The 20,746-nt window shown below is 35.7% G+C and overlaps 6 protein-coding genes across 6 annotated transcripts; all 6 read left to right on the top strand.

Annotated features, from left to right (window-relative positions):
• Positions 1-81: 81 nt before the first annotated feature.
• LOC118241898 (protein BUD31 homolog) lies at positions 82-1,861 on the top strand. Its single transcript, XM_035529409.1, has 4 exons — positions 82-273; positions 514-636; positions 758-924; positions 1,100-1,861. Exons 1-4 carry the CDS (start codon positions 180-182, stop codon positions 1,148-1,150), a joined length of 435 nt encoding a protein of 144 aa, XP_035385302.1. The 5' UTR covers positions 82-179; the 3' UTR covers positions 1,151-1,861.
• A 1,792-nt stretch (positions 1,862-3,653) lies between these two features.
• Positions 3,654-5,441, top strand: LOC118241795 (protein BUD31 homolog). Its single transcript, XM_035528785.1, has 4 exons — positions 3,654-3,846; positions 4,093-4,215; positions 4,337-4,503; positions 4,679-5,441. Exons 1-4 carry the CDS (start codon positions 3,753-3,755, stop codon positions 4,727-4,729), a joined length of 435 nt encoding a protein of 144 aa, XP_035384678.1. The 5' UTR covers positions 3,654-3,752; the 3' UTR covers positions 4,730-5,441.
• Positions 5,442-7,227: 1,786 nt separating this feature from the next.
• On the top strand, positions 7,228-9,004 carry LOC118241794 (protein BUD31 homolog). Its single transcript, XM_035528783.1, has 4 exons — positions 7,228-7,421; positions 7,655-7,777; positions 7,899-8,065; positions 8,241-9,004. Exons 1-4 carry the CDS (start codon positions 7,328-7,330, stop codon positions 8,289-8,291), a joined length of 435 nt encoding a protein of 144 aa, XP_035384676.1. The 5' UTR covers positions 7,228-7,327; the 3' UTR covers positions 8,292-9,004.
• A 1,786-nt stretch (positions 9,005-10,790) lies between these two features.
• LOC118241867 (protein BUD31 homolog) lies at positions 10,791-12,573 on the top strand. The gene is made up of 4 exons (XM_035529223.1): positions 10,791-10,984; positions 11,224-11,346; positions 11,469-11,635; positions 11,811-12,573. The coding sequence occupies exons 1-4, from the start codon at positions 10,891-10,893 to the stop codon at positions 11,859-11,861; spliced, it is 435 nt and encodes a 144-aa protein (XP_035385116.1). The 5' UTR covers positions 10,791-10,890; the 3' UTR covers positions 11,862-12,573.
• Positions 12,574-14,359: 1,786 nt separating this feature from the next.
• On the top strand, positions 14,360-16,155 carry LOC118241868 (protein BUD31 homolog). The gene is made up of 4 exons (XM_035529224.1): positions 14,360-14,553; positions 14,808-14,930; positions 15,052-15,218; positions 15,394-16,155. The coding sequence occupies exons 1-4, from the start codon at positions 14,460-14,462 to the stop codon at positions 15,442-15,444; spliced, it is 435 nt and encodes a 144-aa protein (XP_035385117.1). The 5' UTR covers positions 14,360-14,459; the 3' UTR covers positions 15,445-16,155.
• Positions 16,156-17,915: 1,760 nt separating this feature from the next.
• LOC118241869 (protein BUD31 homolog) lies at positions 17,916-19,754 on the top strand. Its single transcript, XM_035529225.1, has 4 exons — positions 17,916-18,140; positions 18,404-18,526; positions 18,647-18,813; positions 18,989-19,754. Exons 1-4 carry the CDS (start codon positions 18,047-18,049, stop codon positions 19,037-19,039), a joined length of 435 nt encoding a protein of 144 aa, XP_035385118.1. The 5' UTR covers positions 17,916-18,046; the 3' UTR covers positions 19,040-19,754.
• The last annotated feature ends 992 nt before the right edge of the window (positions 19,755-20,746 follow it).

The raw sequence follows: 20,746 nt of genomic DNA, 5'->3' as shown, positions 1-20,746 counted from the left end.
TAATATTATTTTTTAGGATTTTTGGAAAGGCCAGCTTGCCCGCCTATATTTGTGAGACACTGCAAAACAAATAGGACCTGTGTAGTGACGTAAAAGAAGAGAGACGAAACGCTAGTATAGCAGGCTTTATACAGCAGCTAGTGAATCTCTTTTGTGTTATTTACTACTAAATTGAAGTCATGCCTAAAGTAAGAAGAAGTAAGAAACCACCCCCAGACGCTTGGGAGCTTATTGAGCCTACTCTTGAAGAACTGGATCAGAAAATGAGGGAAGGTATGTTCAGGTTTAGAGTTTGACTTATTTCCGTGGTTTTAGCTAATTCGTTAGCTAGCTATTGTTAGCTTTGTTGCTAACGTCTGTTGGTATTTATTTATATGTATTCAACCTAGCTAGCCAAGTTATACTTAATATATTCGTCTATTTTAGTCACCATTTCTTATTTTACTGTTCTACAGTTATGTATAATGCTGTTCCGCTGTCAATAATAATAATAATAATAATAATAATCTACAGCTGAAACGGAACCTCATGAGGGTAAAAGGAAAGTCGAGTCCCTTTGGCCTATTTTCAGACTGCATCACCAGCGAAGCCGCTATATATTCGACCTCTTTTACAAAAGAAAGGCCATAAGCAGAGGTAACGTCTTAATTATGCACTCTTCACCGCTTAGAAGCTTTGAATTACATGGCTATATCTGTTTAATAGTTCTTGATGAAGCAAGAATAATAACTACTAAATGTTTTTTTTTTGTCCTCAGAGCTTTATGAATACTGCATAAAAGAGGGCTACGCAGACAAGAATCTAATTGCAAAATGGAAAAAGCAGGGGTACGAAAATCTGTGCTGTCTTCGTTGCATTCAGACCCGTGACACCAACTTTGGAACAAATTGCATATGTCGGGTGCCCAAAAGCAAGCTTGAAGTGGTGAGTCAGTTCATGTTTAAACTTATAATGAGTTTTCTAGACTCATGTTTATTCTTTCCATATTGTGGAATATTTATGGTGTGATCATGGCAGTCACTGTTGTTTGAGTGTAACAGATATTTCAGTAATTACGTTCTACCTGTTAATAGGTTTCTCATTTTATCTGTCCCTGCAGGGTCGCATCATTGAGTGCAGTCACTGTGGGTGCAGGGGCTGCTCTGGATGATTAAGCTCATGATGTTTTGACACTGACTGTGCTTTCATTCCAGATTGCTTGTTTCACTATCCTTTGGATGTCTTTATTTGTGTGTTTTTTTGTTGTTGTTTTTAAAAAAATGTAATTTAATTTTCTGCCACCTTTTGAACTTTTTTCCTTTCATTGTTAATAATTATTACATTGTAAATAATTTACTGGCATTTTCTCCATGGGATGAATTATAACATGAAATTGAGTGCTATACATGCAGTTAAAAGACAATAGCTGGCCACTTTAGGTACATATTTCTCATTGGTGTTGTACTGGCAAAAGAGATTTCCTTCCGAAAGTGTTTGTACTACTAAGTTTGTTTGTTTGTTTTTTCCTATACATTGTGATTATCCATTTTACTGTAAAAGAATTGGGGTAGAAAAATTGTGGAACCTGGTTAATTAGTGCAATTTTGTCTTATGTAGAATGGGGACTTGTCTGATTTATATTGCTATAACAGTCTCAAACTATTGGAATCCTGGAGACAAATTGGCTTAAGCACCACTTCACCTATGTTCTCACTTGATTCCTCCTAAGAGTTCGGAGAGCAAAACTGCTACGTGTGAGGCAACAGTGATGTAATACTAAGATAACTGCACGAAAAGTGTTCATCATGGACAAACCATGCACAGCAAATGTTTAATTTTTCATGCAGTAACACATCCAGAATTAAAGGCCTAAATGAACCGAGATGTGGGTACTCTGGCCCAGTTTGTAGAATCATTGTGTCTTCTTTGAAATGCAACCTACAGTGTCTAGTATAGGTTACAACTAATATGAATTTAGTTTTATTGTGGGAGTAGTGCTGTGGAATCAAAAAGAGTGAATGAAAACAAGCTAAAATAAGTTACTGAAAATGAGGGGTGTAATTGGGAGCTTTACACTATGACACATGATCTCTCTAAAGATCATGAATGACAATGACAAGATAAGCAAATACTACATGTTTGTTTAAGAGATTTTTCCTTTAAGCAAATCCTGGTCTATTGAACTTTCTCACACTTATTTTCAAGGTCATAGGGCATTTTAATGGCAGGAACATGTATGAAATAGGCCTGTTTGCATGGATCTTAACTTGAGGTACAGCAGTTTTAATCATTACCTTACACTCTTCCACATTAAGATGCATACCACACGTCCCTGCGCTCCTCTTCCACATAAAGAGAGGGCCAGATTTCATGAGCTTTTTATAAGGTGGTGATTACTAAGACCATTACTAAAACAACTCTGCCTGATTAAGATGCATACACATCTCTTCATATGGCTGCCTCCCAGAATTGGCTGCTGGCACTGCTTGGACCCATGTCAGAGATGAAGGAAGGGATAGCAGAGATTTATTACAGGATGTAACTTTACTAACTGCACTTCAATCAACTAGTATAGCCCAGACAAATAAGAATCAATGGGAATGATCAAGGGCAAATTATTGTTCAGTATATTATTATTATAAATGAATAGTTTCTGCAATTAAAATGTCCGACTTTCACGTCTGCTAATAATTATAGTTTTTCAACTATGAAGTAAGTGTGATTGACAGAAACAAATGTCTTGCTGACCTAAAATGTTTAATTAAAATGTATGAGACAAAGAGAAGCCCAATTAACCATGTAGACACATTAGACTGGAGGTGAATAAATAAACAATATCAATTATTTTCTTCTGCAATTACAATTTAAGTAGAATGATAAAATGGAGATTGTAATTAAAATTGAACCTCAAGGATTCATCCACTGACATTATCTTAATAGTATATAACCCTCAAGCAATGTTTATAAGGCTTATTTGATAAATCATTAAATGTACAGCAAATAAACGCAAAGTGATTGAAACAGAGCCGAAGTGAAAAATCACAAGCCTCTGAATAAGTGAAATAAGTGGTAAAATGATATTCCAAGGCACAGTTTTCTCAAAAGATGTGGGTATGTCTCAGAGTAGTATGTGTCAAACAAAGGAGAGCTCAAGAGTGTGGCAAGAGAACCCGAGACACTATATGTCTCATTACAGTAAAGCTACGGCTAGCTATAGCTTGTTGGATAAATTGCTAACTGTAAGTTTCATATATCCAACTGTCACTGTAAATGGGAATTATCAATTGCTAAAAGTAATTACAATTAAAATGGAGTACAAACGAAATCAATATTAATTTCCGATTCTCTTGAAAATACAAAACCAAAATCCACCAATGACAGCAAAACCAGCTGGAAAACACATTCAATTACCCGTTATCGTGTTTATGCTTTAACTCAGACAGGCACTATTCGAGACACCTAATCTGATACAATATGTGTAGACGGGGAGCAACACTTTAGTTGAATTTAAAACGCGTGTTTAAAGCATGACATCGGTATAATATTGTTGTGCTGAGTTAGATCGGTTTGAAATGACACAAATACCAAAATATTTAATATTATTTTTTAGGATTTTTGGAAAGGCCAGCTTGCCCGCCTATATTTGTGAGACACTGCAAAACAAATAGGACCTGTGTAGTGACGTAAAAGAAGAGAGACGAAACGCTAGTATAGCAGGCTTTATACAGCAGCTAGTGAATCTCTTTTGTGTTATTTACTACTAAATTGAAGTCATGCCTAAAGTAAGAAGAAGTAAGAAACCACCCCCAGACGCTTGGGAGCTTATTGAGCCTACTCTTGAAGAACTGGATCAGAAAATGAGGGAAGGTATGTTCAGGTTTAGAGTTTGACTTATTTCCGTGGTTTTAGCTAATTCGTTAGCTAGCTATTGTTAGCTTTGTTGCTAACGTCTGTTGGTATTTATTTATATGTATTCAACCTAGCTAGCCAAGTTATACTTAATATATTCGTCTATTTTAGTCACCATTTCTTATTTTACTGTTCTACAGTTATGTATAATGCTGTTCCGCTGTCAATAATAATAATAATAATAATAATAATAATAATCTACAGCTGAAACGGAACCTCATGAGGGTAAAAGGAAAGTCGAGTCCCTTTGGCCTATTTTCAGACTGCATCACCAGCGAAGCCGCTATATATTCGACCTCTTTTACAAAAGAAAGGCCATAAGCAGAGGTAACGTCTTAATTATGCACTCTTCACCGCTTAGAAGCTTTGAATTACATGGCTATATCTGTTTAATAGTTCTTGATGAAGCAAGAATAATAACTACTAAATGTTTTTTTTTTGTCCTCAGAGCTTTATGAATACTGCATAAAAGAGGGCTACGCAGACAAGAATCTAATTGCAAAATGGAAAAAGCAGGGGTACGAAAATCTGTGCTGTCTTCGTTGCATTCAGACCCGTGACACTAACTTTGGAACAAATTGCATATGTCGGGTGCCCAAAAGCAAGCTTGAAGTGGTGAGTCAGTTCATTTTTAAACTTATAATGAGTTTTCTAGACTCATGTTTATTCTTTCCATATTGTGGAATATTTATGGTGTGATCATGGCAGTCACTGTTGTTTGAGTGTAACAGATATTTCTGTAATTACGTTCTACCTGTTAATAGGTTTCTCATTTTATCTGTCCCTGCAGGGTCGCATCATTGAGTGCAGTCACTGTGGGTGCAGGGGCTGCTCTGGATGATTAAGCTCATGATGTTTTGACACTGACTGTGCTTTCATTCCAGATTGCTTGTTTCACTATCCTTTGGATGTCTTTATTTGTGTGTTTTTTTTGTTGTTGTTTTTAAAAAAATGTAATTTAATTTTCTGCCACCTTTTGAACTTTTTTCCTTTCATTGTTAATAATTATTACATTGTAAATAATTTACTGGCATTTTCTCCATGGGATGAATTATAACATGAAATTGAGTGCTATACATGCAGTTAAAAGACAATAGCTGGCCACTTTAGGTACATATTTCTCATTGGTGTTGTACTGGCAAAAGAGATTTCCTTCCGAAAGTGTTTGTACTACTAAGTTTGTTTGTTTGTTTTTTCCTATACATTGTGATTATCCATTTTACTGTAAAAGAATTGGGGTAGAAAAATTGTGGAACCTGGTTAATTAGTGCAATTTTGTCTTATGTAGAATGGGGACTTGTCTGATTTATATTGCTATAACAGTCTCAAACTATTGGAATCCTGGAGACAAATTGGCTTAAGCACCACTTCACCTATGTTCTCACTTGATTCCTCCTAAGAGTTCGGAGAGCAAAACTGCTACGTGTGAGGCAACAGTAATGTAATACTAAGATAACTGCACGAAAAGTGTTCATCATGGACAAACCATGCACAGCAAATGTTTAATTTTTCATGCAGTAACACATCCAGAATTAAAGGCCTAAATGAACCGAGATGTGGGTACTCTGGCCCAGTTTGTAGAATCATTGTGTCTTCTTTGAAATGCAACCTACAGTGTCTAGTATAGGTTACAACTAATATGAATTTAGTTTTATTGTGGGAGTAGTGCTGTGGAATCAAAAAGAGTGAATGAAAACAAGCTAAAATAAGTTACTGAAAATGAGGGGTGTAATTGGGAGCTTTACACTATGACACATGATCTCTCTAAAGATCATGAATGACAATGACAAGATAAGCAAATACTACATGTTTGTTTAAGAGATTTTTCCTTTAAGCAAATCCTGGTCTATTGAACTTTCTCACACTTATTTTCAAGGTCATAGGGCATTTTAATGGCAGGAACATGTATGAAATAGGCCTGTTTGCATGGATCTTAACTTGAGGTACAGCAGTTTTAATCATTATCTTACACTCTTCCACATTAAGATGCATACCACACGTCTCTGCGCTCCTCTTCCACATAAAGAGAGGGCCAGATTTCATGAGCTTTTTATAAGGTGGTGATTACTAAGACCATTACTAAAACAACTCTGCCTGATTAAGATGCATACACATCTCTTCATATGGCTGCCTCCCAGAATTGGCTGCTGGCACTGCTTGGACCCATGTCAGAGATGAAGGAAGGGATAGCAGAGATTTATTACAGGATGTAACTTTACTAACTGCACTTCAATCAACTAGTATAGCCCAGACAAATAAGAATCAATGGGAATGATCAAGGGCAAATTATTGTTCAGTATATTATTATTATAAATGAATAGTTTCTGCAATTAAAATGTCCGACTTTCACGTCTGCTAATAATTAGTTTTCAACTATGAAGTAAGTGTGATTGACAGAAACAAATGTCTTGCTGACCTAAAATGTTTAATTAAAATGTATGAGACAAAGAGAAGCCCAATTAACCATGTAGACACATTAGACTGGAGGTGAATAAATAAACAATATCAATTATTTTCTTCTGCAATTACAATTTAAGTAGAATGATAAAATGGAGATTGTAATTAAAATTGAACCTCAAGGATTCATCCACTGACATTATCTTAATAGTATATAACCCTCAAGCAATGTTTATAAGGCTTATTTGATAAATCATTAAATGTACAGCAAATAAACGCAAAGTGAATGAAACAGAGCCGAAGTGACAAAATCACAAGCCTCTGAATAAGTGAAATAAGTGGTAAAATGATATTCCAAGGCACAGTTTTCTCAAAAGATGTGGGTATGTCTCAGAGTAGTGTGTCAAACAAAGGAGAGCTCAAGAGTGTGGCAAGAGAACCCGAGACACTATATGTCTCATTACAGTAAAGCTACGGCTAGCTATAGCTTGTTGGATAAATTGCTAACTGTAAGTTTCATATATCCAACTGTCACTGTAAATGGGAATGATCAATTGCTAAAAGTAATTACAATTAAAATGGAGTACAAACGAAATCAATATTAATTTCCGATTCTCTTGAAAATACAAAACCAAAATCCACCAATGACAGCAAAACCAGCTGGAAAACACATTCAATTACCCGTTATCGTGTTTATGCTTTAACTCAGACAGGCACTATTCGAGACACCTAATCTGATACAATATGGGTAGACGTGGAGCAACACTTTAGTTGAATTTAAAACGCGTGTTTAAGCATGACATCGGTATAATATTGTTGTGCTGAGTTAGATCGGTTTGAAATGACACAAATACCAAAATATTTAATATTATTTTTTAGGATTTTTGGAAAGGCCAGCTTGCCCGCCTATATTTGTGAGACACTGCAAAACAAATAGGACCTGTGTAGTGACGTAAAAGAAGAGAGACGAAACGCTAGTATAGCAGGCTTTATACAGCAGCTAGTGAATCTCTTTTGTGTTATTTACTACTAAATTGAAGTCATGCCTAAAGTAAGAAGAAGTAAGAAACCACCCCCAGACGCTTGGGAGCTTATTGAGCCTACTCTTGAAGAACTGGATCAGAAAATGAGGGAAGGTATGTTCAGGTTTAGAGTTAGACTTTTTTCCGTGGTTTTAGCTTATTCGTTAGCTAGCTATTGTTAGCTTTGTTGCTAACGTCTGTTGGTATTTATATGTATTCAACCTAGCTAGCCAAGTTATACTTAATATATTCGTCTATTTTAGTCACCATTTCTTATTTTACTGTTCTACAGTTATGTATAATGCTGTTCCGCTGTCAATAATAATAATAATAATAATAATCTACAGCTGAAACGGAACCTCATGAGGGTAAAAGGAAAGTCGAGTCCCTTTGGCCTATTTTCAGACTGCATCACCAGCGAAGCCGCTATATATTCGACCTCTTTTACAAAAGAAAGGCCATAAGCAGAGGTAACGTCTTAATTATGCACTCTTCACCGCTTAGAAGCTTTGAATTACATGGCTATATCTGTTTAATAGTTCTTGATGAAGCAAGAATAATAACTACTAAATGTTTTTTTTTTGTCCTCAGAGCTTTATGAATACTGCATAAAAGAGGGCTACGCAGACAAGAATCTAATTGCAAAATGGAAAAAGCAGGGGTACGAAAATCTGTGCTGTCTTCGTTGCATTCAGACCCGTGACACTAACTTTGGAACAAATTGCATATGTCGGGTGCCCAAAAGCAAGCTTGAAGTGGTGAGTCAGTTCATTTTTAAACTTATAATGAGTTTTCTAGACTCATGTTTATTCTTTCCATATTGTGGAATATTTATGGTGTGATCATGGCAGTCACTGTTGTTTGAGTGTAACAGATATTTCTGTAATTACGTTCTACCTGTTAATAGGTTTCTCATTTTATCTGTCCCTGCAGGGTCGCATCATTGAGTGCAGTCACTGTGGGTGCAGGGGCTGCTCTGGATGATTAAGCTCATGATGTTTTGACACTGACTGTGCTTTCATTCCAGATTGCTTGTTTCACTATCCTTTGGATGTCTTTATTTGTGTGTTTTTTTTTGTTGTTGTTTTTAAAAAAATGTAATTTAATTTTCTGCCACCTTTTGAACTTTTTTCCTTTCATTGTTAATAATTATTACATTGTAAATAATTTACTGGCATTTTCTCCATGGGATGAATTATAACATGAAATTGAGTGCTATACATGCAGTTAAAAGACAATAGCTGGCCACTTTAGGTACATATTTCTCATTGGTGTTGTACTGGCAAAAGAGATTTCCTTCCGAAAGTGTTTGTACTACTAAGTTTGTTTGTTTGTTTTTTCCTATACATTGTGATTATCCATTTTACTGTAAAAGAATTGGGGTAGAAAAATTGTGGAACCTGGTTAATTAGTGCAATTTTGTCTTATGTAGAATGGGGACTTGTCTGATTTATATTGCTATAACAGTCTCAAACTATTGGAATCCTGGAGCCAAATTGGCTTAAGCACCACTTCACCTATGTTCTCACTTGATTCCTCCTAAGAGTTCGGAGAGCAAAACTGCTACGTGTGAGGCAACAGTGATGTAATACTAAGATAACTGCACGAAAAGTGTTCATCATGGACAAACCATGCACAGCAAATGTTTAATTTTTCATGCAGTAACACATCCAGAATTAAAGGCCTAAATGAACCGAGATGTGGGTACTCTGGCCCAGTTTGTAGAATCATTGTGTCTTCTTTGAAATGCAACCTACAGTGTCTAGTATAGGTTACAACTAATATGAATTTAGTTTTATTGTGGGAGTAGTGCTGTGGAATCAAAAAGAGTGAATGAAAACAAGCTAAAATAAGTTACTGAAAATGAGGGGTGTAATTGGGAGCTTTACACTATGACACATGATCTCTCTAAAGATCATGAATGACAATGACAAGATAAGCAAATACTACATGTTTGTTTAAGAGATTTTTCCTTTAAGCAAATCCTGGTCTATTGAACTTTCTCACACTTATTTTCAAGGTCATAGGGCATTTTAATGGCAGGAACATGTATGAAATAGGCCTGTTTGCATGGATCTTAACTTGAGGTACAGCAGTTTTAATCATTACCTTACACTCTTCCACATTAAGATGCATACCACACGTCCCTGCGCTCCTCTTCCACATAAAGAGAGGGCCAGATTTCATGAGCTTTTTATAAGGTGGTGATTACTAAGACCATTACTAAAACAACTCTGCCTGATTAAGATGCATACACATCTCTTCATATGGCTGCCTCCCAGAATTGGCTGCTGGCACTGCTTGGACCCATGTCAGAGATGAAGGAAGGGATAGCAGAGATTTATTACAGGATGTAACTTTACTAACTGCACTTCAATCAACTAGTATAGCCCAGACAAATAAGAATCAATGGGAATGATCAAGGGCAAATTATTGTTCAGTATATTATTATTATAAATGAATAGTTTCTGCAATTAAAATGTCCGACTTTCACGTCTGCTAATAATTAGTTTTCAACTATGAAGTAAGTGTGATTGACAGAAACAAATGTCTTGCTGACCTAAAATGTTTAATTAAAATGTATGAGACAAAGAGAAGCCCAATTAACCATGTAGACACATTAGACTGGAGGTGAATAAATAAACAATATCAATTATTTTCTTCTGCAATTACAATTTAAGTAGAATGATAAAATGGAGATTGTAATTAAAATTGAACCTCAAGGATTCATCCACTGACATTATCTTAATAGTATATAACCCTCAAGCAATGTTTATAAGGCTTATTTGATAAATCATTAAATGTACAGCAAATAAACGCAAAGTGAGTGAAACAGAGCCGAAGTGACAAAATCACAAGCCTCTGAATAAGTGAAATAAGTGGTAAAATGATATTCCAAGGCACAGTTTTCTCAAAAGATGTGGGTATGTCTCAGAGTAGTGTGTCAAACAAAGGAGAGCTCAAGAGTGTGGCAAGAGAACCCGAGACACTATATGTCTCATTACAGTAAAGCTACGGCTAGCTATAGCTTGTTGGATAAATTGCTAACTGTAAGTTTCATATATCCAACTGTCACTGTAAATGGGAATTATCAATTGCTAAAAGTAATTACAATTAAAATGGAGTACAAACGAAATCAATATTAATTTCCGATTCTCTTGAAAATACAAAACCAAAATCCACCAATGACAGCAAAACCAGCTGGAAAACACATTCAATTACCCGTTATCGTGTTTATGCTTTAACTCAGACAGGCACTATTCGAGACACCTAATCTGATACAATATGGATAGACGGGGAGCAACACTTTAGTTGAATTTAAAACGCGTGTTTAAGCATGACATCGGTATAATATTGTTGTGCTGAGTTAGATCGGTTTGAAATGACACAAATACCAAAATATTTAATATTATTTTTTAGGATTTTTGGAAAGGCCAGCTTGCCCGCCTATATTTGTGAGACACTGCAAAACAAATAGGACCTGTGTAGTGACGTAAAAGAAGAGAGACGAAACGCTAGTATAGCAGGCTTTATACAGCAGCTAGTGAATCTCTTTTGTGTTATTTACTACTAAATTGAAGTCATGCCTAAAGTAAGAAGAAGTAAGAAACCACCCCCAGACGCTTGGGAGCTTATTGAGCCTACTCTTGAAGAACTGGATCAGAAAATGAGGGAAGGTATGTTCAGGTTTAGAGTTAGACTTTTTTCCGTGGTTTTAGCTTATTCGTTAGCTAGCTATTGTTAGCTTTGTTGCTAACGTCTGTTGGTATTTATATGTATTCAACCTAGCTAGCCAAGTTATACTTAATATATTCGTCTATTTTAGTCACCATTTCTTATTTTACTGTTCTACAGTTATGTATAATGCTGTTCCGCTGTCAATAATAATAATAATAATAATAATAATAATCTACAGCTGAAACGGAACCTCATGAGGGTAAAAGGAAAGTCGAGTCCCTTTGGCCTATTTTCAGACTGCATCACCAGCGAAGCCGCTATATATTCGACCTCTTTTACAAAAGAAAGGCCATAAGCAGAGGTAACGTCTTAATTATGCACTCTTCACCGCTTAGAAGCTTTGAATTACATGGCTATATCTGTTTAATAGTTCTTGATGAAGCAAGAATAATAACTACTAAATGTTTTTTTTTTTGTCCTCAGAGCTTTATGAATACTGCATAAAAGAGGGCTACGCAGACAAGAATCTAATTGCAAAATGGAAAAAGCAGGGGTACGAAAATCTGTGCTGTCTTCGTTGCATTCAGACCCGTGACACTAACTTTGGAACAAATTGCATATGTCGGGTGCCCAAAAGCAAGCTTGAAGTGGTGAGTCAGTTCATTTTTAAACTTATAATGAGTTTTCTAGACTCATGTTTATTCTTTCCATATTGTGGAATATTTATGGTGTGATCATGGCAGTCACTGTTGTTTGAGTGTAACAGATATTTCTGTAATTACGTTCTACCTGTTAATAGGTTTCTCATTTTATCTGTCCCTGCAGGGTCGCATCATTGAGTGCAGTCACTGTGGGTGCAGGGGCTGCTCTGGATGATTAAGCTCATGATGTTTTGACACTGACTGTGCTTTCATTCCAGATTGCTTGTTTCACTATCCTTTGGATGTCTTTATTTGTGTGTTTTTTTTTGTTGTTGTTTTTAAAAAAATGTAATTTAATTTTCTGCCACCTTTTGAACTTTTTCCTTTCATTGTTAATAATTATTACATTGTAAATAATTTACTGGCATTTTCTCCATGGGATGAATTATAACATGAAATTGAGTGCTATACATGCAGTTAAAAGACAATAGCTGGCCACTTTAGGTACATATTTCTCATTGGTGTTGTACTGGCAAAAGAGATTTCCTTCCGAAAGTGTTTGTACTACTAAGTTTGTTTGTTTGTTTTTTCCTATACATTGTGATTATCCATTTTACTGTAAAAGAATTGGGGTAGAAAAATTGTGGAACCTGGTTAATTAGTGCAATTTTGTCTTATGTAGAATGGGGACTTGTCTGATTTATATTGCTATAACAGTCTCAAACTATTGGAATCCTGGAGCCAAATTGGCTTAAGCACCACTTCACCTATGTTCTCACTTGATTCCTCCTAAGAGTTCGGAGAGCAAAACTGCTACGTGTGAGGCAACAGTGATGTAATACTAAGATAACTGCACGAAAAGTGTTCATCATGGACAAACCATGCACAGCAAATGTTTAATTTTTCATGCAGTAACACATCCAGAATTAAAGGCCTAAATGAACCGAGATGTGGGTACTCTGGCCCAGTTTGTAGAATCATTGTGTCTTCTTTGAAATGCAACCTACAGTGTCTAGTATAGGTTACAACTAATATGAATTTAGTTTTATTGTGGGAGTAGTGCTGTGGAATCAAAAAGAGTGAATGAAAACAAGCTAAAATAAGTTACTGAAAATGAGGGGTGTAATTGGGAGCTTTACACTATGACACATGATCTCTCTAAAGATCATGAATGACAATGACAAGATAAGCAAATACTACATGTTTGTTTAAGAGATTTTTCCTTTAAGCAAATCCTGGTCTATTGAACTTTCTCACACTTATTTTCAAGGTCATAGGGCATTTTAATGGCAGGAACATGTATGAAATAGGCCTGTTTGCATGGATCTTAACTTGAGGTACAGCAGTTTTAATCATTACCTTACACTCTTCCACATTAAGATGCATACCACACGTCCCTGCGCTCCTCTTCCACATAAAGAGAGGGCCAGATTTCATGAGCTTTTTATAAGGTGGTGATTACTAAGACCATTACTAAAACAACTCTGCCTGATTAAGATGCATACACATCTCTTCATATGGCTGCCTCCCAGAATTGGCTGCTGGCACTGCTTGGACCCATGTCAGAGATGAAGGAAGGGATAGCAGAGATTTATTACAGGATGTAACTTTACTAACTGCACTTCAATCAACTAGTATAGCCCAGACAAATAAGAATCAATGGGAATGATCAAGGGCAAATTATTGTTCAGTATATTATTATTATAAATGAATAGTTTCTGCAATTAAAATGTCCGACTTTCACGTCTGCTAATAATTAGTTTTCAACTATGAAGTAAGTGTGATTGACAGAAACAAATGTCTTGCTGACCTAAAATGTTTAATTAAAATGTATGAGACAAAGAGAAGCCCAATTAACCATGTAGACACATTAGACTGGAGGTGAATAAATAAACAATATCAATTATTTTCTTCTGCAATTACAATTTAAGTAGAATGATAAAATGGAGATTGTAATTAAAATTGAACCTCAAGGATTCATCCACTGACATTATCTTAATAGTATATAACCCTCAAGCAATGTTTATAAGGCTTATTTGATAAATCATTAAATGTACAGCAAATAAACGCAAAGTGAGTGAAACAGAGCCGAAGTGACAAAATCACAAGCCTCTGAATAAGTGAAATAAGTGGTAAAATGATATTCCAAGGCACAGTTTTCTCAAAAGATGTGGGTATGTCTCAGAGTAGTGTGTCAAACAAAGGAGAGCTCAAGAGTGTGGCAAGAGAACCCGAGACACTATATGTCTCATTACAGTAAAGCTACGGCTAGCTATAGCTTGTTGGATAAATTGCTAACTGTAAGTTTCATATATCCAACTGTCACTGTAAATGGGAATTATCAATTGCTAAAAGTAATTACAATTAAAATGGAGTACAAACGAAATCAATATTAATTTCCGATTCTCTTGAAAATACAAAACCAAAATCCACCAATGACAGCAAAACCAGCTGGAAAACACATTCAATTACCCGTTATCGTGTTTATGCTTTAACTCAGACAGGCACTATTCGAGACACCTAATCTGATACAATATGGATAGACGGGGAGCAACACTTTAGTTGAATTTAAAACGCGTGTTTAAGCATGACATCGGTATAATATTGTTGTGCTGAGTTAGATCGGTTTGAAATGACACAAATACCAAAATATTTAATATTATTTTTTAGGATTTTTGGAAAGGCCAGCTTGCCCGCCTATATTTGTGAGACACTGCAAAACAAATAGGACCTGTGTAGTGACGTAAAAGAAGAGAGACGAAACGCTAGTATAGCAGGCTTTATACAGCAGCTAGTGAATCTCTTTTGTGTTATTTACTACTAAATTGAAGTCATGCCTAAAGTAAGAAGAAGTAAGAAACCACCCCCAGACGCTTGGGAGCTTATTGAGCCTACTCTTGAAGAACTGGATCAGAAAATGAGGGAAGGTATGTTCAGGTTTAGAGTTAGACTTTTTTCCGTGGTTTTAGCTTATTCGTTAGCTAGCTATTGTTAGCTTTGTTGCTAACGTCTGTTGGTATTTATATGTATTCAACCTAGCTAGCCAAGTTATACTTAATATATTCGTCTATTTTAGTCACCATTTCTTATTTTACTGTTCTACAGTTATGTATAATGCTGTTCCGCTGTCAATAATAATAATAATAATAATAATAATAATAATAATAATAATAATCTACAGCTGAAACGGAACCTCATGAGGGTAAAAGGAAAGTCGAGTCCCTTTGGCCTATTTTCAGACTGCATCACCAGCGAAGCCGCTATATATTCGACCTCTTTTACAAAAGAAAGGCCATAAGCAGAGGTAACGTCTTAATTATGCACTCTTCACCGCTTAGAAGCTTTGAATTACATGGCTATATCTGTTTAATAGTTCTTGATGAAGCAAGAATAATAACTACTAAATGTTTTTTTTTTGTCCTCAGAGCTTTATGAATACTGCATAAAAGAGGGCTACGCAGACAAGAATCTAATTGCAAAATGGAAAAAGCAGGGGTACGAAAATCTGTGCTGTCTTCGTTGCATTCAGACCCGTGACACTAACTTTGGAACAAATTGCATATGTCGGGTGCCCAAAAGCAAGCTTGAAGTGGTGAGTCAGTTCATTTTTAAACTTATAATGAGTTTTCTAGACTCATGTTTATTCTTTCCATATTGTGGAATATTTATGGTGTGATCATGGCAGTCACTGTTGTTTGAGTGTAACAGATATTTCTGTAATTACGTTCTACCTGTTAATAGGTTTCTCATTTTATCTGTCCCTGCAGGGTCGCATCATTGAGTGCAGTCACTGTGGGTGCAGGGGCTGCTCTGGATGATTAAGCTCATGATGTTTTGACACTGACTGTGCTTTCATTCCAGATTGCTTGTTTCACTATCCTTTGGATGTCTTTATTTGTGTGTTTTTTTGTTGTTGTTTTTAAAAAAATGTAATTTAATTTTCTGCCACCTTTTGAACTTTTTCCTTTCATTGTTAATAATTATTACATTGTAAATAATTTACTGGCATTTTCTCCATGGGATGAATTATAACATGAAATTGAGTGCTATACATGCAGTTAAAAGACAATAGCTGGCCACTTTAGGTACATATTTCTCATTGGTGTTGTACTGGCAAAAGAGATTTCCTTCCGAAAGTGTTTGTACTACTAAGTTTGTTTGTTTTGTTTTTTCCTATACATTGTGATTATCCATTTTACTGTAAAAGAATTGGGGTAGAAAAATTGTGGAACCTGGTTAATTAGTGCACTTTTGTCTTATGTAGAATGGGGACTTGTCTGATTTATATTGCTATAACAGTCTCAAACTATTGGAATCCTGGAGACAAATTGGCTTAAGCACCACTTCACCTATGTTCTCACTTGATTCCTCCTAAGAGTTCGGAGAGCAAAACTGCTACGTGTGAGGCAACAGTGATGTAATACTAAGATAACTGCACGAAAAGTGTTCATCATGGACAAACCATGCACAGCAAATGTTTAATTTTTCATGCAGTAACACATCCAGAATTAAAGGCCTAAATGAACCGAGATGTGGGTACTCTGGCCAGTTTGTAGAATCATTGTGTCTTCTTTGAAATGCAACCTACAGTGTCTAGTATAGGTTACAACTAATATGAATTTAGTTTTATTGTGGGAGTAGTGCTGTGGAATCAAAAAGAGTGAATGAAAACAAGCTAAAATAAGTTACTGAAAATGAGGGGTGTAATTGGAGCTTTACACTATGACACATGATCTCTCTAAAGATCATGAATGACAATGACAAGATAAGCAAATACTACATGTTTGTTTAAGAGATTTTTCCTTTAAGCAAATCCTGGTCTATTGAACTTTCTCACACTTATTTTCAAGGTCATAGGGCATTTTAATGGCAGGAACATGTATGAAATAGGCCTGTTTGCATGGATCTTAACTTGAGGTACAGCAGTTTTAATCATTACCTTACACTCTTCCACATTAAGATGCATACCACACGTCCCTGCGCTCCTCTTCCACATAAAGAGAGGGCCAGATTTCATGAGCTTTTTATAAGGTGGTGATTACTAAGACCATTACTAAAACAACTCTGCCTGATTAAGATGCATACACATCTCTTCATATGGCTGCCTCCCAGAATTGGCTGCTGGCACTGCTTGGACCCATGTCAGAGATGAAGGCAGGGATAGCAGAGATTTATTACAGGATGTAACTTTACTAACTGCACTTCAATCAACTAGTATAGCCCAGACAAATAAGAATCAATGGGAATGATCAAGGGCAAATTATTGTTCAGTATATTATTATTATTATAAATGAATAGTTTCTGCAATTAAAATGTCCGACTTTCACGTCTGCTAATAATTATAGTTTTCAACTATGAAGTAAGCGTGATTGACAGAAACAAATGTCTTGCTGACCTAAAATGTTTAATTAAAATGTATGAGACAAAGAGAAGCCCAATTAACCATGTAAACACATTAGACTGGAGGTGAATAAATAAACAATATCAATTATTTTCTTCTGCAATTACAATTTAAGTAGAATGATAAAATGGAGATTGTAATTAAAATTGAACCTCAAGGATTCATCCACTGACATTATCTTAATAGTATATAACCCTCAAGCAATGTTTATAAGGCTTATTTGATAAATCATTAAATGTACAGCAAATAAACGCAAAGTGAGTGAAACAGAGCCGAAGTGACAAAATCACAAGCCTCTGAATAAGTGAAATAACTGGTAAAATGATATTCCAAGGCACAGTTTTCTCAAAAGATGTGGGTATGTCTCAGAGTAGTATGTGTCAAACAAAGGAGAGCTCAAGAGTGCGGCAAGAGAACCCGAGACACTATATGTCTCATTACAGTAAAGCTACGGCTAGCTATAGCTTGTTGGATAAATTGCTAACTGTAAGTTTCATATATCCAACTGTCACTGTAAATGGGAATTATCAATTGCTAAAAGTAATTACAATTAAAATGGAGTACAAATGAAATCAATATTAATTTCCGATTCTCTTGAAAATACAAAACCAAAATCCACCAATGACAGCAAAACCAGCTGGAAAACACATTCAATTACCCGTTATCGTGTTTATTCTTTAATTCAGACAGGCACTATTCGAGACACCTAATCTGATGCAATATGTGTAGACGGGGAGCAACACTTTAGTTGAATTTAAAACGCGTGTTTAAGCATGACATCGGCATAGTATTGTTGTGCTGAGTTAGATCGGTTTGGAATGACACAAATACCAAAATATTTAATATTATTTTTTAGGATTTTTGGAAAGGCCAGCTTGCCCGCCTATATTTTTGAGACACTGCAAAACAAGTAGGACCTGTGTAGTGACGTAAGTGAAGAGAGACGAAACGCTAGTATAGCAGGCTTTATACAACAGCTAGTGAATCTCTTTTGTGTTATTTACTATTAAATTGAAGTCATGCCTAAAGTAAAAAGAAGTAAGAAACCACCCCCAGACGCTTGGGAGCTTATTGAGCCTACTCTTGATGAACTGGATCAGAAAATGAGGGAAGGTATGTTCAGGTTTAGATTTTGACTTTTCTTTTCGTAGTTTTAGCTAACTCGTTAGTTAGCTAGCGTTAGCTTTGTTGCTATTGTTTGTTGATATTTGTTTATATGTATTCAACATGGCTAGCTAAGGTATACCTAATATATCCGTCTATTTTAGTCACCATTTCTTATTTTACGGTTTTACAGTTATGTATAATGCTGTACTGCTGTCAATAATAATAATAATAATAATAATAATAATAATAATTATTATTATAATCTACAGCTGAAACGGAACCTCATGAGGGTAAAAGGAAAGTCGAGTGCCTTTGGCCTATTTTCAGACTTCATCACCAGCGAAGCCGCTATATATTCGACCTCTTTTACAAAAGAAAGACCATAAGCAGAGGTAACGTTTTAATTATGCACTCTTCACCGCTTAGAAGCTTTGAATTACATGGCTATATCTGCTTAATAGTTCTTGATGAAGCAAGAATGATAACTACTAAATGTTTTTTTTGGTCCTCAGAGCTTTATGAATACTGCATAAAAGAGGGCTACGCAGACAAGAATCTAATTGCAAAATGGAAAAAGCAGGGGTACGAAAATCTGTGCTGTCTTCGTTGCATTCAGACCCGTGACACCAACTTTGGAACAAATTGCATATGTCGGGTGCCCAAAAGCAAGCTTGAAGTGGTGAGTCAGTTCATGTTTAAACTTATAATGAGTTTTCTAGACTCATGTTTATTCTTTCCATATTGTGGAATATTTATGGTGTGATCATGGCAGTCACTGTTGTTTGAGTGTAACAGATATTTCAGTAATTACGTTCTACCTGTTAATAGGTTTCTCATTTTATCTGTCCCTGCAGGGTCGCATCATTGAGTGCAGTCACTGTGGGTGCAGGGGCTGCTCTGGATGATTAAGCTCATGATGTTTTGACACTGACTGTGCTTTCATTCCAGATTGCTTGTTTCACTATCCTTTAGATGTCTTTATTTGTGTGTTTGTTTTTTTAAATGTAATTTAATTTTCTGCCACCTTTTTAACTTTTTTCCTTTCATTGTTAATAATTATTACATTGTAAATATTTTACTGGCATTTTCTCCATGGGATGAATTATAACATGAAATTGAGTGCTATACATGCAGTTAAAAGACAATAGCTGGCCACTTTAGGTACATATTTCTCATTGGTGTTGCACTGGCAAGAGATTTCCTTCTGAAATTGTTTGTACTACTAAGTTGTTTTTTTTTTTTTTTCTCTCTCTATACATTGTGATTATCCATTTTACTGTAAAAGAATTGGGGTAGAAAAATTATGGAACCTAGTTAATTAGTGCAATTTTGTCTTATGTAGAATGGGGACTTGTCTGATTTATATTGCTATAACAGTCTCAAACTATTGGAATCCTGGAGACAAATTAGCTTAAGAGCCACTTTACCTATGTTCTCACTTGATTCTTAAATCCACACATTCCTTCTAAGAGTTCAGAGAGCAAACTTCTACATACGAAGCAACAGTGATGTAATACCAAGGCAACTGCAAGAAAAGTGTTCATCATGGACAAACCATGACCAGCAAATGTTTAATTTTTCATGCAGTAACATCCAGAATTAAAGGACTAAATGAACAGAGATGTGGGTACTCTGGCCCAGTTTACAGTATGATTGTCTTCTTTGAAATGCAGCCTACAGTGTCTAGTATAGGTTACAACCAATATGGAATTCAGTTTATTATGGGAGTGGTGCTGTGGAATCAAAAAGTGAATGAAAACAAGCTAAAATAAGTTACTGAAAATGAGGGGTGTAATTGGGAGCTTTACACTATGACACATGATCTCTCTAAAGATCATGAATGACAATGACAAGATAAGCAAATACTACATGTTTGTTTAAGAGTAGATTTTTCCTTTAAGCAAATCCTGGTCTATTGAACTTTCTCACACTTATTTTCAAGGTCATAGGGCATTTTAATGGCAGGAACATGTATGAAATAAGCCTGTTTGCATGGATCTTAACTTGAGGTACAGCAGTTTTAATCATTACCTTACACTCTTCCACATTAAGATGCATACTACACGTCCCTGCGCTCCTCTTCCACATAAAGAGAGGGCCAGATTTCAAGAGGTTTTTATAAGGTGGTGATCAGTAGGACCATTACTAAACCACTCTGCCTGATTAAGATGCATACACATCTCTTCATATGGCTGCCTCCAGAATTGGCTGCTGGCACTGCTTGGACCCATGTCAGAAATGAAGGAAGGGATAGCAGAGATTTGTTATAGGATGTAACTTTACTAACTTCACTTCAATCAACTAGTATAGCCCAGACAAATAAGAATCAATGGGAATGATCAAGGGCAAATTATTGTTCAGTATATTATTATTATAACTGAATAGTTTCTGCAATTAAAATGTCCAACTTTAATATCTGCTAATTATTATATATTAAGTGCTAAAGAGATATTCCAAGGCACAGTTCTCTCAAAAGAGGCAGGTATGTCTCAGAGTAGTATGTGTCAGGTCCAAACCAAAGAGAGCTCAAGAGTGTGGCAAGAGTACCTGAAATTTGTTGAACTGAGTAAACATACTTGTATGTGAATTTCTCATACCATTCCACTTTGATC

This window comes from Electrophorus electricus, chromosome 8 (genome assembly GCF_013358815.1).
Source record: "Electrophorus electricus isolate fEleEle1 chromosome 8, fEleEle1.pri, whole genome shotgun sequence".
In the NCBI taxonomy this organism is placed as follows: Eukaryota; Metazoa; Chordata; class Actinopteri; order Gymnotiformes; family Gymnotidae; genus Electrophorus; species Electrophorus electricus.
The sequence above is the reverse complement of the archived record's forward strand: the minus strand, read 5'-3'. Positions and strand labels throughout refer to the sequence as shown.